The 22,045-nt window shown below is 56.5% G+C and overlaps 1 protein-coding gene across 7 annotated transcripts in view; it reads left to right on the top strand.

Annotated features, from left to right (window-relative positions):
• The window catches only part of EMID1 (EMI domain containing 1), an 87,473-nt gene that overhangs the window by 39,759 nt on the left and 25,669 nt on the right, over positions 1 to 22,045 (top strand). For all 7 annotated transcript variants that reach the window (XR_006286077.1, XM_037879082.2, XM_037879083.2 and 4 more), the window contains exons 5-7: positions 9,680 to 9,763; positions 16,762 to 16,823; positions 20,264 to 20,408. Coding sequence is in view for 6 of the 7 variants with exons in the window: in XM_037879082.2 (XP_037735010.1) it covers positions 9,680 to 9,763; positions 16,762 to 16,823; positions 20,264 to 20,408 (291 nt within the window). In the remaining variant the exon portion in view is untranslated. The remainder of the gene's footprint in view (positions 1 to 9,679; positions 9,764 to 16,761; positions 16,824 to 20,263; positions 20,409 to 22,045) is intronic.

Raw genomic sequence — 22,045 nt, 5'->3', positions numbered from 1 at the left:
GGCACCTCTTAGGGCTCAGAACCCTTTGTCCCAGCCCCAATGGCCTTTCAAAGGAGTGGGCCAATGCCCACACAAGCCCCACAGCTGGGGGACAGCAGGCCAGGGCTAGTGTGCTAATGAGGGGTGGAAGCGCCTTGCTGAAAACCTCACCAGTGCCTCCGACAGGCAGGCTGGGACCCAGCGGCGGAAGGGGGCAGTTAGAACCTAATTGGCTCAGCCTGCAGCTTCCCTTCCTGCTCAGGCCCCATCCCTCCCCTCCATGGGCCAGGGATGGGGGTGAGGGACATACATATTGCCTGAGACTCGGCTCTGACCTTAATGCCCCTGCCAAGGCTGTTGCCACATCAGTGCAGGGTGAAGGGGGAGTGAGGCCTACGGTTCCCAGGTGTCCATTTTTTGACCCGAACGCCCAGTCAAAAAGGGACCCTGGCGGCTTGGGTCAGCACTGCTGACTGGGCCATTAAAAGTCTGGTCGGCAGCGCAGCAGGGCTGGCAGGCTCCCTGCCCGGCTCTGTGCAGCTCCCAGGAAGCAGCCAGAATGACTCTCCAGTGTAGGGGTGGCCATGGGGACTCCATGCGCTGCCATCACCCGGAGCGCTGACTCCACAGCTCCCATTGTCCTGGAACCACAGCCAATGGGAGCTGCGGGGGCAGCGCACAAAGCCCCCTGGCCCCTCTGCCTAGGAGACGGACATGCCAGCCACTTCCGTGAGCCGCCTCAGGTAAGCGCCACCTGGCTGGAGCCCGCACCCCAACTCCCTCCCCCAGCCTAGCGAAAATGAGTGAGTGAGGGTGGGGGAGAGCGAGCCACAGAGGGAGGGAGGGATGGAGTGAGCGGGGGCGGGGCCTCAGAGAAGGGGCGGTGCAGGGATGTGGCCTCAGGGCAGGGGGCAGGGCAAGAGTGTTCGGTTTTCTGTGGTTATAAAGTTGGCAACCCTAGGAGGCCTGGACCCCCCTCCTACCCTTGGGGCAGACAGGATCAGGAGTGAGGAGCACCACCATTAGCTCCGGGGGGAATTCGCCTCCCTCTTTTCCACTGGGGACTCTAGGGACTCCATAGCACCCCCTCAGAGAGGCCAGTTGGACCCAGCGGCAATCCCTTACCCCCAAGCTTCAGGCAGAACTCAAATACCAGAGAGGACTGTGGGATGACAGAGACATGGGGGGGAACACATGTGGGGACAGACAGATAGACAGAAAGAAGGAGCCTCAGCAGAGTATCATCTTTCTTCCCTCTCACTCCCCTGCCCCCATCAGTTTCCATCTCTCCCGCTGTCCCCGCCTCTCTCTCCCCCTGATCCTGGAGTTCTGGGAAGCCTGACGCTCTGCTGTACTGTCAGAGACCCTTCCCCCGGCTGGCCTCTCCACTCTAGGGCACGCGTGCCAGGGCTCTGCCAGCTTACCAGGGCCCTGCCTGGGGAGGAGGGACAGGCAAGTGGCCCTGGAATGGGGCAGGCGTCTGGGGGGCCAGGCTGGGGGCTGCCCGAAGCTGGCATTCCTTGGTTTGAAAGGAGAGTGTGTGGGTCAGTTTCTACAGACGGGAGGAGGATGGGGTACGACCAGCCTCTCCTTATCTGACTGGGCTCATATCACACCTGTGCTGTACAGCTGTTTGCAGCCTTGTCCGGATGCAAGAATGCCCCTTTCCCCTGCTTGGAAATAGCTCCCCAGAGAGCAGAGCTGGCTTTGATCCCCCCTCTGCTGCAGGATCTGAACCCAGATCCAGTCTCAGTGAAGCAACAACTTCCACAGGGCAGGGGGCAGGATGTGAGTTCTCTGCATGGCCTCTGGTAGCTCCTTCAGTGAGAATGCTGCTGCGGCAGTTCCTGGGATACCAGGGCTCAGGGCAGGCAAAGCGAGATTGCAGAGTAGCTTTTCAGCCCGAAACCTCCTGTCATGTGCTGCAGGATTATTATTTTTTAGGGATGCCACAGCTGCTGACATCTGGGGGACTGGGGACCCCACAATGGTACTGATTAATATTAACCCTTTAGGTAAGGCAGGGATCTGCGGGGGAATGGTTAGAGATGGGGACTTGGAGCCAGGACTCCTGCGTTCTAGGCTAGCTCTGCCACTGAACTGATGTGCCACTGAATAGGCAGCAGATTTAAAACAAATAAAAGGTAGTATTTCTTCACACAACACACAGTCAACCTGTGGAACTCTTTGCCACAGGATGTTGTGAAGGCCAAGACTATAACAGGGTTCAAAAAAGAACTAGATAAGTTCATGGAGGATAGATCCATCAGTGGCTATTGGCAGGGATGGTGTCCCTAGCCTCTGTTTGCCAGAGGCTGGCAATGGGCGACAAGATGGATCACTTGATGATTCCCTGTTCTGTTCACTTCGTCTGGGGCACCTGGCATTGGCCACTGTCGGTAGACAGGATACTGGGCTGGATGGACCTTTGGTCTGACCCAGTATGGCCGTTCTTATGTGTGATCTTGGGTGTGGCTCTGAGGCTAGAAGTTGCCAGTCAGTGGGGGTGGCCAATACGAAAGAGTTTGACTCTGATTTTCAGAGGTGCTGAGCACCTGCAGCTCCAGTCAAATCAGGGGGAGCTCCAGGTGCTCAGCACCTCTCAAAATCAGCCTCAAGGTGTCTTCGTGTTGGGCACCCAAAAATGGCACTAGTCACAATCTGTGGCCATGTTCAGATGTGTTGGCTTTAATCCCTCTGTGCCTTGGTTTCCCCATCTGCAAAGTGGGATGATGCTGATCCTGAGCTGCCCACTGGAAGAGTAGAGTAGTTAATGTCTGCAGGGCCGCAGCGGCCCCTGGTGGAGCAGTGGAAGGTGGCAGTATTATTGATCCTGCTGCCATCAGTTGCATTCCCTGTCTCAGCCACGTAGTTTACTAACCACAGCAGGGCCGTCCTCTCGCCAGGCCGGGAACTGAGGCAGCAAAGTTCTGGCCCCAGGGCCCTTGCCAACTGACTTCTCCGCGCTGATCCCTCCATCCCCACCCACCTGGGGATGGCACGTGGAGCAGAAGGAGCCCAGTTCAGCTATCAGGACACCTGGCTTTTATACCTAGCTCTGACCCTCAGTAGGTCTCAAAGCGCCCTACAGAGGAGGTCTGATGGGGAAACTGAGGCAAAGAGCGGGGAAGGGTCTTGCTGACTGATACCCAGTGGGTCTGTGGCAGAGCTAGGAATAAAAGCCAGGTGTCCTGAGTTCCAGTCCCGTGCTCTTTCCACTAGCCATAGTGTGCATTGCCTTGTACTGCGAAGGGGACCCAGGTGTATTCAGGCTGTGCATGGGGCCTAGCAGGCAAATCCAGGGCATATGTGGCTGGCTTTTTCTAACGGTTGCCATCCCATCTCGATGGACTCTGGGGAGATGGCTTGCTCCTGCCACTTAGTCCTGACCCACAGCCCCCTCCCTTCCACTCCTGTAGTTCTGCCACTGCGCTGCAGCACCCCCTGCTGTTCCTCTCGTGGGCTGCCCAAAGCCACACCCCGCTCTGCTGAGGCCCTTCAGCCCCAGCCCGTGCACCCCCCTTTCCACTCCTGGGCTCCCCCGTCCTGCTGCAGAGCTCTCTGCTCATGCGCTCCAACCCTAACGTGCAGCCCTTGCTTCTCTTGAGCAGCCTTGCCATGAAGCTGAACTGTGCGCTGCTTTTGTGGGATGCATCTGGGGAGGAGACTGAGACCCCAAACTCTCCTCCACCTGTGATCAGATCAGGATTTGAACTGAGACCCACAGAGGAGCAATTAGCGCTCTGTACCACCAAGCCCCTGCCCCGGAGCCTCTGTGTTACCTTGTACCCATCTGAGCCTCGAGAGGGATCCTTCCTTGGCAGCAGCAACAAAGTTAATTCCCAGCCCTATGTCTCTGTGCAGGGCTCTGAGCCCAGGCCCGGTCAGCATGTCCGTCCAGGGCTCGGAGCTCTGGGTGCAGCAAGATGGGAGTGGGGGCTGGCGAGGAGGGAGGGGTGGCAGGGCCTGTGTCTTGTTGCCCTTGTTGATGAGCATGGTGGTGGATTTGGGCTTGTAATGTGAGCGGTTCTTTCCCACTGAGGAGGCACCGTGCTGCCTAGAGATGGGGTGCAGGGGGTGACCTGCTGGTAACAGCGGCATGATCAGTGCTGGGCTTCGGAGAGAATCACAGCTGGGATCTTTGACATTAGCTCGACACACAGGAGGGGGTTACACCACAGGTTACGCAGCACTCAGGCGGCTGTCAGGCCATCCCGCAGCCGGGGGCACCTCTCAGTGTCGAAGTCACAGGAGAAAGGCTGTCTGTGTGTGCCTGGCCAGATGCCATGGGCTGCTCTTGGAAAGCGGGCGAAGGGGATTAGCCAGTTGTGGGGATCAGAAATGGGGCTTGGGGCTGAGTTGAGTTAATAATGTGTGATGGATCTGGGCAAGGACTCAGTCCAGCCTCAACAGGCAAGGGCAGGTTTGCCAGCCACAGATGTTCAACAGTCTGGGTCCAGCTCCCAAAATTGTGAGAGTGGGTTAAAAATCATGAGACTTTAGGTCTGGGTTCTGCCTCGGTGCCTGCTGGTTTGTGAGCCTTTAGGGATCATGTTTTCTGCATAACCAGCAGGGCTAGAATATTCCCTTTATTTCAGACAATGAAAGCTGGGATCCTCCCCATGCCAGGAGTCTGGGAGCTGGGGCTTGCAGCCAATATCACAAGCCTTGCACCACAACCCACAATACCAGCGTGCCTGGGAACTCACCCCCTTGTTGACAAGGAGAGAAGCCAAGGGCTGATTGGGGCATGGATACTCAGCCATACAGGGGTGCCATTGGGGCGGGGAGTGGGAACAGGCATGTGGGGAGCTTGCCCAGTTGCTGCCCATGCTGTGCCCACTCAGGGGTTGAACAGGAGTTTTCAGTCTTTGGGCTGTGAAGCTGGTGCCTTTTGCATGGGCACTGCAATTGCTTTTTAAAAACTGGTGAGTAGTTTTTATTTTTGTTTATGTTATTGCAGCGTGGGCTGTCGGGAGGTTTAATGGCCAGAGCAAGGCTCTGGGAATCAGGACTCCTGGGTTCTCCTTCTGACTCTGGGTGGGAAATGTGGTCTATAGCAAGAGCAGGGGCTGGAGAGTCAGGGCTCCTGCTTTCTGTCTCTGTGAGGGCAGTGTTGTCTGGTGGTTAGAACAAGGAGACAGGCCTCTTGGCTTCAGTTCCCAGCACTGCTGTTGACTCGCTGTGTCACCTGGGGCATGTCAGAGCCAGTGCCTGGGTTTCCCCATTTCTGCATCATGGGGGCATTGTCTCTGTCTTGCAGGGATACTGTGAAGTTAAACTCACTGGTGTGGGTGAAGCACCTTGGGAGGGAAGGAGCTGGAGAAGAACAAAGCCTTGTTAGCCAGCTGGGCCTGTCCATCACATCAGCCATGGAGCTCAGAGCTAAAGGCAAGGCAGGAGCCCTCTTGCCTGGGGGCTGTTTCTGACATGTGACTGAGTCCCCAAACCCCGGGAGACCCTTTCCCTAGTGGGTACCTGGCCAGCAAGCACTGCTGAGTGACATCTGGGAACTGGGAGGCACTGGGTGCAGGAAGGGGTGGGACACTTCCCCTGAGGGGCCAAGCCGAGCCCCTCCCCCCAAGTGCTCCCTGCAGATGTGGGTGGCTCAGGAAATCCGTTGTGCCTCTGTTCATGTCTCAGTTGGGGTCACTTCTTCCAGCTGGTCCCAGATGGAGCTTGGCTCTGGGATGTGAGCTCAGCTCTGCTCTCCGGGAGGGGGAATTCAGCTTCGTTTTTCTCAAGTGACTATACCCCTGTTGGTGCCTGAGCTACCCTCGCTCCTCCACTGCCCCCTGCCCAGAGCCAGACTGGGCCAGACCCATTTGCAGTGACACTAGGGGAAATCTGCAGCGCTCCCGTGGAGTCAGAGGAGTGATCAGTGGAGTCACTCCGGATTCACTCTGGTCTAACTGCGTGCCGGGGCTGGCCCCTATATTTCTGCCTTAGAAAAATCAAACGAGCTTTATTTAGCCATTTGCCTAGATAATGTCCCAAGCCCATGAGCTCCCTGGTCCTCCCTCTGGAAATGTCATAGTGTCGAACGCAGCTGCCCCTGCCCTGAAAACCCTCACTGGAGTTCACCTTGAATAAGAATTAATGCTGAGCAGCGAACGCCTGCCAACATGGGGAGCAATTCTCATTGCAGCCAGTAGAGGGCAGGGCTCGCACACAGCAGTCAGTTCGTTAGGATACTAGGCTGCAGCAGTGAGTCCCACAGGTGAGTCCCATGCTAACTCACTCTCACAGTCTCTGCCTGCCCCAGTGCAGGATCTGGTGACAGCAGGCCCTGATCCCAAAAGTTTGGCCTCTTTCTGCAGACCCAAACTCCCAGCTTCTCCAAATGCACTAAGGGGAGGCAGGACCTGGACAGGTGCCTGAGTGCGGGGCGAACTCAGCTGTGCTCATGTCACGTGGCCTCAGGATTGATCCCACCCACCTGCCTGCACATACTGCCTGGAGGGCAGCCCCACGCAATGCAATGCGGGACACTCCAAGCCTTGTCCGCCCAGTGACTGTCCACTACGCCCTGCATATGCTGCCCACCACACCATGCCCTCCCACTCTCCAATGCCACCTTACCTCCCCTTCCCCCTGTGCCATCCCCACTGGCTGCTGCACATGTCTCATCCTCCATTCCTGCTAGACTGTGGCCTGCCCCCCGATGCCCTCCTCATTGTTCCACCACCAACCCTGATGCCCATGTGTTCCTGCCCCTACAGACACTCTCTGCCACCTAATGCCGACACCCACAAGTGTCCACTGCACTGTCCCTCCCCTGATTCCCACTATGTTGTTTCCCCCTCCACTGCCTGACACCTCCTGGTGCCCTCTGTGCCTTTCTCCAGTGCCAACTGCAGGGTGCTCAGTGATCTGGGAGCAGATTTAATCTTGGATCTGGGCATGCGCCAGTGTACAGGGGAAACACGGGCCCTTCTGGCAGACCTTCCCCTGCTGGTGCCTGGAGGTGTACTTGGAAGGGGCACTTCCTGGGATTCATCAGACACCCTGAAACATGAGGTTTGATCACTCGCAGCTTGCGGAGCAACCAAAGTTATTACAACAGTCATAATGTCACTCAGCCCTTTGTCAAATCCAGCAACTGTTTTTGTCTCAATGGCCTCCTGCAGCAGGGAGTTCCACAGCGCATGGTGCAGAGCAGCACATATGGCACTGAGGTGGCAAAGCCGAGGCATGTGCACAATGCAGGGTGCTCATGCACTATTGTTGGGTCAAAGTGAGGCTGTGATGCAAGGAGAGGCAGCGTGACTCGGAGGTGGAATGCATGGAAAGTTGCAGTGTAGTTTGGAGGCGCAGTCCATTCAGAGATGTAGTGCAGTGCCTCAAGCTAGTGCAATGTAGAGGTGTAATGCAGTGCAGAGTTCGCTGAAGAGTTGCAGTGTAGCTTTCAGGTGCAATGTCTGGACAGGTGCAGTGCTGGGATGCAATGCATGGCAAGGTAGAAAGCAGTGACTAATTGCAGTATAGTACAAAGGTGCAATACATGGAGAGTTGCAGGGTAGGTTGGAGGTGCAGCTCACAGGTATAATGCAGTGCAAAGGTGCAGTGTGTGGAGGGGTGGAAAGCAGTGCAGAATTGCAGTGTAGCTCACAGGGCCATGCACAGAGGCTGTCATGTATTTACTGTTTCTGGTGCTAGTTCGGCCCTGTTGCTGGCCCTGGCCATTGCCCCTCACGTCCTCTCATGTTTGCCTATAACATCTTCCATTTCATTCCTACAGGGTTTTTCTAGCTGGGAGCTTGGGCCAAAGTTCAGCGCCGTCCTTCCGATAAAGGCAGTTCTGGGAGTGGAAATTCATTGCTGTTTCCTTGGGGCCCCAAGGACATTGGCCCCGAATGGAGGAATGAAGCAACACTTCTTAGCTCTTCCCTCTGCCACTGCAGGAAGTCACCCGCCCATCCCAACCCCCTCCATCTCCCTGTCTGGGAAGGGAATGTGACTGTGACCCAGGGTGCCCGAGATGGGGGAGCAGCAGAGAGAGGGCCCTGACAAATGTAGTTGGCTCCCATTTTCCAAGTCAAAGGACCACGGGTGAGGTCAGCCTGGATGGTCAGTGCCTGATCCTACGCTGGGGTCTGAGTTCATATGTGGACTGGGGCCTAATCGAGTGGCCATCAGGACAGAGAGGAGTTCATCTGCCCCCTCTCCCCACTGCGGTTCTTTGGCTGTTCCCAACAGCCAGGGTCCATCCCACTGTCTGAGCTACTGGGAGCTTGGAATTGTGTCCCCACTGCCCAGGGAAAGTGTGTGTCGTCCTTGTTTCCTTCCGCACCCCCAGAAGGCGTGTGGATTGAGTTTGGGGCACCCCCCTGTGGGGGCAGGGACTGGGGAACTGAGCTGTGGGCAGGCGGGAGCTCTCCTTGGAGATAGAGGGGAATGTTAGATCAGGCTGGTCAGCTGGGGGGAGAGATCAAAAGGCACCAGCTTTCCCTGCTCCCCCCTCTCTCCCCTGGATTCACCAGGGTCTCCTTGGCTGGACAGCTGTAAGCAAGGTGCCATACCTGCCTACAAACCCCAGCGAGGAGGGAAGTGGGGCGCAGGGGCTTCCTTATTAGAAGAGGAGGTGGAGTGGAAGAGGTGGCTCCTGACAGATTGGGAGACCTGTGGGGGGAGGGGGAAATGTTAACCCCTTGCAGGGCTTGGGAAGAAGCATCGGGGGGGGGGGGGGTCCCTGGGGGGAGCACAGAGAGCTAGCACCTGAACCAGACCTGGCACCCGTGCGGCAGATTGCTTGGCTCCATGTCCAGGCCCAGGCTGACCCATCCTCCTTTGCTCCCCCACCCCAGCAGCACCAGGTCTTGCCCTTGCCCTGGCTCAGAGATGGCCAGCTGTGCGTGTCGCCCCTTCTGCTTCGTGTGTGGAGAGGGTCCATGCTGCAGGGAGGCTGGGACTCTGCGGTGCCGCGGGGGGTCAGGCAGCGCCAGCCTGCAGGGGTCTCGTGGCAAAGCAAATGGCCAGCTCGGGGCTAGCAATTAGTTCTCTGTGCTGGCCTGTGGGAGACCCAGGCTGGGTGGATTCCTGCACCCCAATCTGGCCCAGCAGCACCCCCAATCAACAGTCCAGGCTTGTAGGATGTGATCCAGACCCATGGAAACGAGGAGTGTCCCTGAGGTGGGCACAGCTCAACACGCTCTCCTCTGCCCCCACTCTCTCACAACACCCCCCCCCCCCCCAGTGTCCATCTGGCTGTTCATCGCACTGCCCGGCATCCCACCGCTGGCATGGGCCCTGCATTCCCACGAACTGGTCTCTGCACCCAGGCTTGCAGCTGGGGCCCTCAGTCCTTTGCAGTGCTGCAGAAGACGGTTGGCCCTGGGTGGGTGTGTCTGATCCTAGGTTGGCCCTGGGTGGGTGTGTCTGATCTCCTCCGGTTTGTCTCCCTTAACGCTATTGAATGTTACTGACTCTCTCAGGAGCCGGCCCCTGGAAGGGCCTTGTACCCCCTGGGAGCAGCAGGAGAGGAGTGGGGATAAGCTTCTGCCCCACTGAGCTCAGCTTCCTTCACAGGGGCAATACCAGAGCTGAGAGGCCCCAGAGAGCCCCCAAGACAGGAACTAGGGGTCAGTTTCCACTGGACAGTCTCCCTGGGGGTCGGGGTTCCAGCCAGGGGGCAGCAGGGAAACCACAGATCCCATGAGCCAGTCCACTGAGTGACAAATGCCATCCGTTTCCTTTGCAGAGACCATCAGCTACGTCGCCCCTCAGGAAGCCGGACGTCCAGCCCCACTGCGCAGGCTCCCCCTCCGACCAGCAACCTACTCAGGTGGGTCTGGAGGGAAGGTGTCACCTTTCTTTGGCTGGAGATTGTGCCATGCTAGAAACTCTGCATCTCTCCTCCCCTCAAACCTGTACTGCCCTTGCCCCTGCTCTGACCTATTTCAGGGGCAGGTAGGGGGCAGAGAGTGGCAGTGGGAAAAGAGAACGATAGACAGATAGGGAAAGAGAGAGCGAATGAGGGAAGCCAGGCACTAGCAGGGCCGAATTAACACAGGGGCTTTCGGGGCTGCAGCCCAGGGCCCCGGGCTAAGGCGGGCCCCGTCGCAGCAGGGCTCAGGCAGGCTGCCTGCATGCCGTGGTCCCACGCCGCTCCCGGAAGCGGCTGGCTGCTGGCACGTCTCTGCAGCCCCAGGAGGGGGGAGGTGGCTCCGCACACTGCCCCCGCCCCCAGCACTGTCCCCCCCAGCTCCCATTGGCTAGGAACTGGCCAATGGGAGCTGCGGGGGCGGCACTTGGGGGTGCGGGCGGGGTTGGGATTTTGGCTTGGATTTATTTATTATTTTTGTTTTTTCCAGTTTGTGGGGTTTAGGAGTGTAAGGGGAGGGGTCATTTTCCAGCAGCAGCGTTTGCTGAAAGAGCAAATATTGTGGAACATTTGTTGAAAGCCAGTTATAAAACGCCAATGTGGGCCGAAGACCTGATGCTAGGAATGACCCTCACCCAGTAAGTGAACACCAGGGGACACAGGTGTCCTGGCCAAGACTGACGGCTCCAGCGGACGCTCGCCGCAAAGAGCTCGTGAGTGACACACAGGCGGAAATACACTCGTGTGGCACACCCCCTTGTCAGGTGCTGACCCTAATAAGGAGGAGAGGCTGCTAGGGATTTTTCTTTTGTTTTGAGTTTATGTGAAGGGTGCTCAGCTACTATATGATGGGTGGCAGAATACAATGTGAAGTAGACAGAGGGGCATGCCTGGTGGCAGAAAGAAAGGAACTGCTGTTTTTTTCCATTCCCCAGAGCAATCGGATGGTTTCGGCCAAAGACATATTTATATATTGTCTCTGTAACAGTCTGCACTGAGCTGAACACAAAATGGCTGCCTGTCCCTGCTGCAGGTTGGGGGTGGAGGGGACCATCTCCCCTATTAAAGGTGGAGTACACAGACTATTCAGAGCAAGTCGACACACAGAGGGGAACAGCTTGTCTGCCCAGCTCTTGCTCCTGGGCTGAGGTTCGAGCCAGTGGTGAAACCCTGGCCGCCCTGAAGTCTATAGGAGTTTTACCACCAAGTGCAGTGGGGGCAGGTTATTTCCTGCTGGTTTGCTCCTTTGTCCCTCGGCTCAGGGCATGTTTGCAATCTCAGCAGGGCATAAGGTATGAGAGTTGGGCTTTTCCCGGGACTGTCTTCAGCGGAGGGGTGGGGCTTGCTGTGTCTGTCCCAGACCAAGGAGCTAATAGGATTGGTTCTGCAGTGTCAGATGCTAACCCCCATTGCGTGGGAACAGCCCTGTGTGTGAGCATGGATGATTTGCTATTGGCTGTGTGCTAACTCCGCATGCCGAGGATGGATACCCAGGCCCCTTTGCACCACTCTGGCAGTGTAGAGGAGCTGCTAGATGGGTGTTCAAAGAGCCCTTTGCTCTGCCCCAAAGAAGACTCCGGCCCCCCCATTTCCCATGTCCCACGGCCGGGCTGGGAGATAGCACTGCTGCATGTAACCGTTTGACTCTCTTCCCACAACCCTCCCTATGCAACAAAACAGGAACCAACCCCACGTGCAATGCCTCCTTCCCAATCCAGCTGCCAACATGGTCCTTTGGCCGAGGAGCATCAGGCGTCTGCATTCCTGCCTTCCAAGCATGTCATGGGCAGGAATTCCATCTACCTGGCACGGCCGGGCCTGCTTTCGGGAGGGAGGTGGACATGGGAGTGCAGGAGGGAGAAGTGTCTGTGGACAGGACAGCAGTGCCAAGCGTCCTTCCCCCTCATCATCTCTGGGGTTTACATGGCTTTTTAAACTTGGCCTTGTCTTCTCTCCAGACTCCGCTGCCTGGCATGGCTTGCTGAGTCCAGCTGTTGAGGGTTGGGGGCGGAGGTACCTTGCTTCCCACATGTTCTCCTTTTGTTCTAGCTTCTGTCTGGCATCCACGGGACTTTCTCCAGCCTTGTGCTTTCTGAGCACACACCCCAGGGGAGCGGCGAGGGCGGGCTGGCGGGGGCGTGTCCAGAGTGGGGGGGACTCAGCTCTCACAAAGGGTACATTCCGCCAGGCATGGGCAGTGCGTGTGCTAGCCACACGGCCCCGCCCCTTGCGCCCAAGGCCCCGCCCATACCTGAGCACTCACCCATCCATCAGAGCCCTTAACACGCACACACACCCCGGCCAGAGGAGCCCCAGCCAAACCACTTTCCCCGCATTCCCCAGTGCCCTGGGTGACACCGGGGGGCCCTCTCCCTGCTTTCAGCCCTGGGTCACACCAAGGAAGGACAGCGGGAGACAGCACCAGCACTGGGCCGCAGGGCCACCGCAGCGCCGGCCCTCAGTGCCAGGCCACTGGCCAGCCTCAGCACCAGCCCAAGCACTGGCCCCTAGTGCCGGGCCGCCCCAGCGCCAGCCCGCTGGCCTCTAGCCAGCGATGGAGCTGAGCTCCCGCCAGCTTTGGCACCAGCATGGGCGAGGCCAGGGCTTGGCTTAGGTTTATACCTGTTATACCCACCGCCCATGCCGCCAGGTGATCAATGACCAACCACATCCTTCCAGTCCAATTCAATGTTAGCAACTGGTCTTCATGGAGACCCCCTGGAATGTGAGGAGGGGACGTTGGAGGGGATCCTCGGAACTCAGCCCCTGGGTCCTCCGTGAAACCCCTTGGACGTTTAGGTTCAGCTACCTGCCATTATTCCCAGGGTAATACAGGGTGCTCATTCTCTCTCCATGTCCTTGGCCTCCAATGGAGAGGGCCCGCTGGGGTGGTGGTTTCTGGGACCATGATAGGTCAGCCTCTGGGACCCACCAGCTTGTTCCACTCATGCCACCAAATGACATAAGAACATAAGAAGGACCATATCCAACCAATGGTCCATCCAACCCAGTATCCTGTCCTCTGACAGTGGCCAATGCCAGGTGCTTCAGAGGGAATGAATAGAACAGAGCAATTATCTAGTGGTCCATCCCCTGTCATCCTGTCCGAGCTTCTGGCAGTCAGAGGCTTAGGGACACCCAGAGCATGGGGTTGCATCCCTGACCATCTGGGCTAAAAGCCAGTGATGGACCTATCCTACGTGAACTTATTGAATTATTCATTGAACCCAGTTACAGTTTTGGCCTTCATAACATCCCCCAGCAGCGAGTTCCACAGGTTGACTGTGCGTTGTGTGCAGAAGTCCTTCCTTGTGTCTGTTTTACAAAGAGGGGAGGAAAAGGAGGAAGAGCAAGAGAGCTGTACTCCCCCATCCCATTCCATCTGCCCCCCATGTTTGCTTCTCGCTGCAAGATCCCCCAGCCCCAAGACTCAGCAGGCTGCAGACTAAAGGGCCTGATCCTGGTTACTCAGCCCCTAGTGCAGCCATTTGCATCAGTGGTCCACTCACACCACATCAGAACAGGAGCACTGTAAATCCACTTTGCACTGAGCGACCACACACGATGCCAGGCAGAGGAGAATCTGCCCCCCGACACACACACACACACACACTCTGGAGAAGGAGATTCCTCCAGGGCAAGGTGAGCAAGCCCCAGAAATGGGACATGAAACCTGGAGGGGCCAATTCTGCCCTGGATGGACTGGTTGGGTCGTTAATGTCTGGGACTCTAGGTGGCTATGGCCTTGGGGACCTCTCCAGCTGACTCGAGGGGCAGTGTCCGTGGTCTGCGCAGAGCCCTTATCTACTCTTAGCTGGGAAGAGCATCTTGCGCCTTGGAGACGCAGGCTGAGGAGAAATTGCAGACAAGGACATTCCTAGGACTCAGACCGTCTCCCGGTGAACAAGCGGGGAAGAGATCTTGAAATGGCAGATGCAAAAAAAAAAAAGAAGAGATGCTGCCCCTTTAAAAGTCAGAGCCAGGCCCCAAGTAGCCATGGAGACGGCTTGGACTCTTGACAGTGGGGAGGGCAGGCTCTGTGTTGGGACTAGGAGCAATTAAGGCTGCAAACTTCCTGGTGCCCTTTGACCCTGGACAATGAGAATGAGTATTTCCCCAGGGAGAGGGGGCTGAGAGCTCCTCTCTTTATGCCTCTTTCACGCTCAGAAGAGGCTCTCCCACCTTGACATACATTGTTGGTGAAGCTAAGGGGTGTCTGAGCTTTCTTCAGGTCAAATTGCTACAGAACCAGGAGCAAAACTAGTTGAGGAGACAGGCCAGATTGATTTCAGGGACCTGGCTGATTAGATTTGATCAGAATAGATAAAATGCCATTTCACCTCCTGCTAAAATGCAGCTGCCTCTGGGCTACAGCACTCACAATAGTTCAGGGCAGGACGTGCAAAAGAGTATTGTATGCAACTGGCAACTTCCAAGGGGCTTTCAGGGATGCAGAGTGTAATTGTCCACTGTGGAATCTGGCCAGAATGTCACAGCTAATGCTCCTACGTGGCAGGAAAAAGGTGGCAGGAAAAAGGGGGGTGGGGTATGAGGATCTCGCTTGTGTCTCTCCCAAAATGTGATGGACTTCCCAGAAGACTTGCAACGAAATGGTCAGTGTTTGACAGCTTCTGGTGTGCCAGGAGATGGTATCGCCGGCTGAGAGCTCGAGGTAGAGCGTAAGGCGAGGTGAGGACGAGGCAGATCTCTGGCCCTCCTCCTGCTGTGCCTTGGGAGGGAAGCCTGGCTTTGTTAATGGGTGCTAGTCCTTGTCTTCCCAATGCATCTGCCCTGCTGCCATCCCCACGATGGCTGTCTGCTCCACAGTGCAAACGCCTTCAGGTCGGGGGGCGTCCCCCCCCCGATTTCGCCAGGGTCGGACATGCCTGGGAAAGGCACCTGGCATGCCCGCTGAGCCCGCTAGGGGGTGCCCAGAGCAGGGAAGAGAGCCAGGCATGGCAGCACGAGGGAAGCCCTCTGAGTCCTGGCCCTCCCTCACCCACAGCGACAGGTACCTGCTCAGCAGCAGGTGGCCCGAGCCCGCTCCAGTGGTCAGGCAATGGGAGACCAGGTGGGGAAGGAGCTGTGAGGGGGGTGGGCAAGGACGTGCTGGCTTGGAGCAGGTGCGGGAGGCACAGGGGGAGTGGGAAAGGCGCCAGAGGCAGTGTGTGGGGTGGTCACATGCCCCCCAACCCTAAAATTGCCCCCCCATCAAGAGTGACAGGTTATTTCTGCTGCTTCTCAGACCTCAGCTGGTCGGTAGCAGCAGAGGGTCAGTCAGGAGCGTCAGTTAAGCACCCACGAGCGCAGATAGTTTCCAAGTCTCCCGGATTTGGCAAATTGTGGAATTAAGGATTCACATGAGTGTGAGCAAGTACGGGTGAGATCCCACATAAATCGATTGGTCAGTCTATTGTCATACTCTCTAGCTATCATATTTATAAGGTGCCTGTCATCTCAGTCTCTGGTATATTTCCAGTACTTCCTGCATTTGCTTGGATTGGAAATCCTGTGCCAACAGCCTTCCTCACGGTACCTGAGCACTTTCCGATCCTGATGGCATCCAGGGGAAATAAAGGGGCATGCCTAGAAAATGATCTGATCATGTCGAGGCTTGAAGAAAGGCCTGTTTCAGGTCTGGCTGGGAAGGCCCAGGGATCGGTTGTTATTTGCCCAGCCCTGGTCCAGAGCCAGCTTTAGATCATAACATCTCTATCACTCGCCATGTCCGTGAAATCGGGTAAAGGACATTCCCAAGGCCCTGCTGTGTGACCCTTGTAAATCCTTCTAGCCTGGGCTCAAGTCCCGAAGACCAAGAGCCCGAGGCCTTGCCCACGCTGGCCATTTAGCCAATGACAGCCACTGGGGTCATAGGCAACGCATGGCAACTTCCCCACTTTCCCTTGGGTGCTCGACCCCACCTCTGTCTCTGGCCCTGCCCCACTCCACCCCTTCCATGTGGCCCCGCCCCTGCCCTGCCCCCATTCCAACCCCTTCCCCAAATCCCCACCCCAGCCCTGCCTCTTCCCTGCCTCCTCCCCGAGTGCACCATGTTCCCGCTCCTCCCCCTCCCTCCCAGCAACCCGCGGAACAGCTGTTTGGCAGCGGCCGGGGGGAAGTGCTGGGAGGTAGGTGGAGGAGTGGGGATGCGGCACGGTTGTGGGGGTGGGGGAGGAGGAGGAGGAGAAGGTGGGTCGGGGGGTGAGGGGAGCTTGGCTGCCAGTGGATGCAGAGCACCCACTAATTTTTCCCCGTGGGTGCTCCAGCCCCGGAGCACCCATGGAGTCGGCACCTATGACTGGGGTAGCCGTGCAGGTGCAGCTCAAGGCTGAGCTGTGTGCCCCAATGGCTGGAACTGGGGCAGGCCCCCAGGGTAGGCATCGTCTCTGCTGCGGGAGTGCTGTGCTTGCACCTGCCTTACACCACAGCAGGGTTCTTACTCTTCAGGGTGAGCCCCAGGGAATGAGTCCTGCCTGGAAGTGAGTTCTGGTCTCCCCCCAGCAGGTGGGGTCTCCTGGGATCAGGGTTAGGACCCCTGGGGGAGCAGAATGTGGATGACAAAGAGTGACAAGGCCTGACTTGTTTGGTGCTTCGCTGTCCTGGAGCCGGGGAATAATGGGTCCCACCAGCTTGGCTGACTCGTCCAGGACTGAGCTGAGACCTCCAGAGCGAAAAGCATTGAGTGGGGCTGTAGCAGACTCCTGGCCGCTGCAGGCTGGGCACAGAGTGGAGCTCGCACACACGTGCCAGTGGGTTACGCCAGCCCCTGGCATGCAGCCTACACCTGGGCTGCCCAGGGAACCTTTGGCGCAGAATGTTATGAGCCCACGTCCATACTCCCTGCCCCGCACTCTTCCCCTCCTCTTAATTTCCTCCCCACTCCCTCTCGCCGCCCCTCCATCCTGCCTCAGATTTCTCCCCAGTCCCTTTACTCTCTCTTCTTTTGGTTGATTTCCCAGGGTGTTTGAATTGCAGCAAAGTGGTGGAACTGACGGCGCGTCTCAGCAGCCTGGAAGCCAAGGTCAGTGTCTGTGTGGCAGGGGGCTGGAGGCGGGACGCTGGCACAGGATCAGGGAGCACAGGGTGTGGTAGGGGAGCCAGCCTGACCGTCTCACCTCAGAACTTTGCATCTCATGGAGGTTGGGTTCAATGTTGAGTCTGACGTTTACCCCTGGATCCCAGTGAAATCTCATGGAAATGTAGAAAGAGGTCGGCTAGTCCAGCCCCCGATATTCTGTGTCACACTTGGAGCGGGGCTGCCAGCTTGTTCATTTTAAACAGTTGCCTTTCTTTTTTCATCAACATTTTGTGCTATCATTTTTTTAAGTATTTTTGTTTATTATTCTTCATTTTCCCCTTCTTTTCTTTTTGTCTTATTCCTACTGGAGAGGTTCTTCTTTCTTTTTCTGCCCAGAAATGCAATTCCTGGGACACCTTCCTTCATCCTGCAATTCCTGTTTTACCCTTTGAAATGAAAAGAACTTCAACATTTCAAAAGGTTGGGACAAAATTGCATTTGTTTTGTTTTCAGCAAGCTGTGCCAACCCCAGGAGCAGACAGCTGTCTCTCTGTAGTACTGACACAACTCCCATTACAGAGAGCACCCCAGAAGCGTCAGTGTATTTATCCTCATGACCCCCGAGGAGGAAGGGCAGCGCTATTATCCCCATTTTTACAGAAAAGCTCAGTGACTTGCCCAAGGTCACACAGGAAGTCTGTGGCAGAGCGGGGAATTGTACCTGGGTTGCCTGAGTCCTGGACTTAGGGTCACTAGACCACCCAGCCTTTCTCCACAGACGTGCACCGTGTGTAGCAGGAGGTCAGCCCCCAACAGATAATCCATCTCCGTCCCACAGGAATTGCAATTCTAAGGCACTCGCAGAAGTTGCGTAGGACAAGATAGAGCATAGCCAGGGTGTGGCATGGCTGTTCAGAGGCTGAGTGCTTTATGAAACAGGTGGGATTTTAACAGTTGATGTTTCAGTTTGCTGTAAGCATTTAGGGGAGGACAGATGGTCTTGGGGTTATGAAACCATGGGACACTGGACTCCTGGGTTCTGTTCACAGCTCTGCCACTCAGGCAAATGTGGGGAGTTACCTGTGCCAATGCTGTGAAGCCCCCGCACCTGAGACACACACAACTAACAGGCCCTTCAGACCAGACTGTGGGGGACTGGCCCGGCAGTGGAGGGGAGGAGGGGTGGATCTGGTGCCTGGTTTCTATCCCTGTGTGGTATGAATGGTCTCCAGGTGGGGTGACACCAGGCCACAGGGTGTGTTCCCTAGGAGATGACACTCCGTGGGATGGACTGTCTGAGGGCTACAGGAGAAGTGTCACTAAGACCAGTTGGCCTGGAGCCCTGGGGAATGTGCGGGTGAGGTTCTGTTGTGATCGCATCACCCCTCAGGGCTCAATGTCATAGGGAGGCCAGTGTATTGGGGGTTGGGCTCCCAGGTTAACCCTCTGTGTGCTTTAACCTTTGCTCTGCTTTAGACCTGGCATCAGAAATAGAGAGCCCCAGGGACTCACAGGCAAGAGGGGGTCTGCCCCTGTAGCCCATCCCAGAGATTAGTGCTTGATCTTAGCAGGTGCGCCAGGCCATGGCAGTTGGGCACATGCCACCTAAAGGCCCCAGTCACTATATCCTAGAAAGAGTCCCCATGGCTCTGACCAGGACTTTGGCACAAGGAAATAGAGATTGTTCCCAAGACCCCAGCCCAGGTTTTCCATACGACCCTTTGCACACCAGGGGCTTTTCTCCATGCAGAGTAGCACCAATTTAAGGTGCAGGAGGCTGTGTGGACGCTCTGACCTGGGTTAACCCCGCGTCCCAAGTGCAGTTGTTCCAGGAACAGCTGCAGCAGCACAGCCCAAGCGTCCAGCTAGGTGTGTCTGAGCCCTGCGGCTTTGCAGACGCACCAGGGCCACGTGCCCTGTCCTTAAAACGGAGAAGGATGCTGGGTCCCCCCGGACCCTGTCCACAGGTGCAAGGGCCAGCTCATAAACGGGACCAGAGCAGTCAGTTATGGGTAGGACCCTACCAAATTCACGGCCATGAAAAACGCGTCGTTCACCGTGAAATCTGGGCTTTCGTGGGCTTTTACCCTAAGCTACGCTGATTTCACAGCGAGACCAGCATTTCTCAAACTGGGGGTCCTGACCCAAAAGGGAGTTGCAGGGGGGGTCACAAGGTTATTTTATGGGGGATGCAGTATCGCCACCCTTACTTCTGTACTGCCTGCAGGGCTGGGCGGCCGGAGAGCGGTGGCTGCTGACCGAGGGCCCAGCTCTGCAGGCAGCAGCGCAGAAGGAAGGGTGGCAATCCCAGACCAGGCCACGCTGACTTCTGCCCTGCTGCTGGCGGTGGGCTCTGCCCTCAGAGAGGGGCTCCCGGCCAGCAGCCGCCACTCCCCGGCTCCCCAGCTCTGAAGACAGCGCTGCCGCCTGCAGCGGTAAGGTAGCAGTACCGCACACACCCCCTTACAATAACCTCGTGACCCCCCCAACTCCTTTTTGGGTCCGGAGCCCTGCAATTACAACACCATGAAATTTCAGATTCAAATAACTGAAATCGTGAAATTTACTATTTTATTTTAAATCATAAAATTTACTGTTTTAAAAATCTGATGACCGTGAAATTGACCAAAATGGATCTTGACTATGGTAGGGCTGTAGTCATGGGATAGAACAGAGGGAACGGTGGGCTTTGACCCCCTAATGCCCTCAGTTCCCTGAGAGGTACCTGGGTATCTCACAATACACAGCAACAGTTTTCTACAAGGCAGTGTGCCTGAAGGTGGCTTGGAGGATGCAGGATGCCTACCCACAATGCAACGTTCTTTTGCCAGATCAGTGTGATGCACCACCCCTAGCTGCCGAGTGTGAGCACATCCTGCTGAATGGTCGGTGGCTCTATGCCAACAGAACTTTTACCGGTTCACATCTCCAGTGTAGACAAGGCCTTAGGAAGTGGTTTAAGCTAAATCAACATAAGCTGCTGTTAAACTGAAATAGGGGTGTCCACACAAGGGCTAACTAAACGAGTTTAATTCAGCTGATGCAAGTTTGTGCAGAGACAAAGGCTACCAAGTCAGAACACCAAGGCCCTCGAGCCCCCCTCCATGCATTTAGCAAAGCTGCAAGTTCCTCCCCTCAACCCCAAAGCTCTGAATGTCCAGGCAATGCAAAGCTTCCTCCATAGAAGTACAACACCAGTCCCTTGGGTGGGACATCAGGGGAGATTGAACCTGTGACCTCTGGATCATAAACCATGAGCCTCTGCTGAAAGGTTCTGCTGAGAGCCAACGCTGCAGCAGGCTCACCAACCTCGGAAGGGCATGCTGAGTGGCTGCGGGTGACAGCTGTCAATGCAGAACCATCGTGGGGAGAGGAGATGGGCCCCAAGTCTGTCTAGCGCAGTCTATCCGGGCTCACTGCTGGGAACTCTCTCTTGCTCGTAGGTGGCATTGCTGTCTGCAGCTGAGCCTGCAACCTCCCTAGTACCCAACAGACACCTCGTAACCAACGGGGCTGCCCCCTCAGATTCCTACCAGCTCTGGGGGTCTCCGTCCACTCACGGGAACCCTGGGGATGAAGGTGTGAAAGGTAAGTGAGAGCCGGGGGCTGCTGGGGAGGAGCTGAGGCAGTTGGAGGCTGCAGGCAGGAAGCCATCCTGAGAGCCAGATGTGTGTTTCCTGCCTAGACCAAGATCCTTCCTGCCCCTGCAGAAATCCACATGCCCCAGGTCCCCTCCATGCCTAGCCCTGGAGATGGAACAAGCAGGACTCCATTGGGTCTGAGCATGGGAGCTGGGCCTTTCCATCAGTTCACAGCCCAGTCCTGCCCAATGAACTCAAGCAAAGCCCCTAGTTTGGTCTGCCTGAGGATAGCAGAATGGGCCCTTGACACTGCAGGGAGTTCTGTGCCCTGGCTCCAGTGGGATGCCAGAGGGTCTCCATTGCCCCAAATCTCAGCCTGATGTCCAGGGCCACATTAACACACAGGGCTCAAAATCCTAGGCCAGCATCCTCCTCCTCTGCTTTTCCTCCTCGCTGCGCCAAGGGGGAAGCTTTACCCTCCACCATGGCAGCTGCCACTCTAATCTTGGCCTGGTGCAGAGGGGAGACTGGAGGGTGAGGGGGGTTGGAGAGTGCGCCCATCTTGCACTCACGCCACAGTGGCAGCTCCTGTCCCACAAGGCTGGGAGAAGTGTGTTTGCCTAGGGCCCAGTGATGGGTGAATCCAGCCAGGCTGATATCCCCACTAGCACACCTTTCCCTGGGTTCCTCCACCTCCGCCCTGTTGTCCTTTCACTTGTAACTTTCCTGAGGCTTAAAATCTCTCCCGAGCCTCCAGACTCTTCAGCTGTGAATCCCCGTCATCAGGAGTTGTCACCCCTCTGCCCCAGTCCCAGCTTGGGTCAACACAGTCCACCTCCCAAACACTCCCTTCGGGTTTCAGTTGCATATGGGATTCTTCTTGGCCATTGCAGTGCGCTATTAAACAGCTGCTGTGTTCCACCCTAGATATTAGAATCATAGAATCATAGAATATCAGGGTTGGAAGGGACCTCAGGAGGTCATCTAGTCCAACCCCCTGCTCAAAGCAGGACCAATCCCCAACTAAATCATCCCAGCCAGGGCTTTGTCAAGCCTGACCTTAAAAACCTCTAAGGAAGGAGATTCCACCACCTCCCTAGGTAACCCATGCCAGTGCTTCACCACCCTCCTAGTGAAAAAGTTTTTCCTAATATCCAACCTAAACCTCCCCCACTGCAACTTGAGACCATTACTCCTTGTCCTGTCCTCTGCTACCACTGAGAACAGTCTAGATCCATCCTCTCTGGAACCCTCTTTCAGGTAGTTGAAAGCAGCTATCAAATCCCCCCTCATTCTTCTCTTCCACAGACTAAACAATCCCATATTCTATGATTCTATGACAGTCCTTGCCCCGGGTGCCTGCAGTCTGTCATATGAACATGGAGGAAAACATAGCAACAAGAGAGGATGAAATCCACTCCCAATGTGCGGGGCTGTCTCCAGCAGTCTGTCTGTGTGTCCCAGAGCCTCCCCCCTCACTTGTGTAGGGACATGGGTCTTTAGAGGACAAGGGTAGGGCTTGCTGTCCCACTGCAGCCCAGACCAAAGGAAGGGGCTCAGAGTGGAGCCTCTGCCACGTCCCATCCCCCACTGGGCAGGGACTGCACCAGGCCATGGGAGTTTAATTGAGTGCAGCTGAGGACC

This window comes from Chelonia mydas, chromosome 15, assembly GCF_015237465.2.
Source record: "Chelonia mydas isolate rCheMyd1 chromosome 15, rCheMyd1.pri.v2, whole genome shotgun sequence".
In the NCBI taxonomy this organism is placed as follows: Eukaryota; Metazoa; Chordata; order Testudines; family Cheloniidae; genus Chelonia; species Chelonia mydas.
This window is presented reverse-complemented; position numbering and strand designations above follow the sequence as displayed.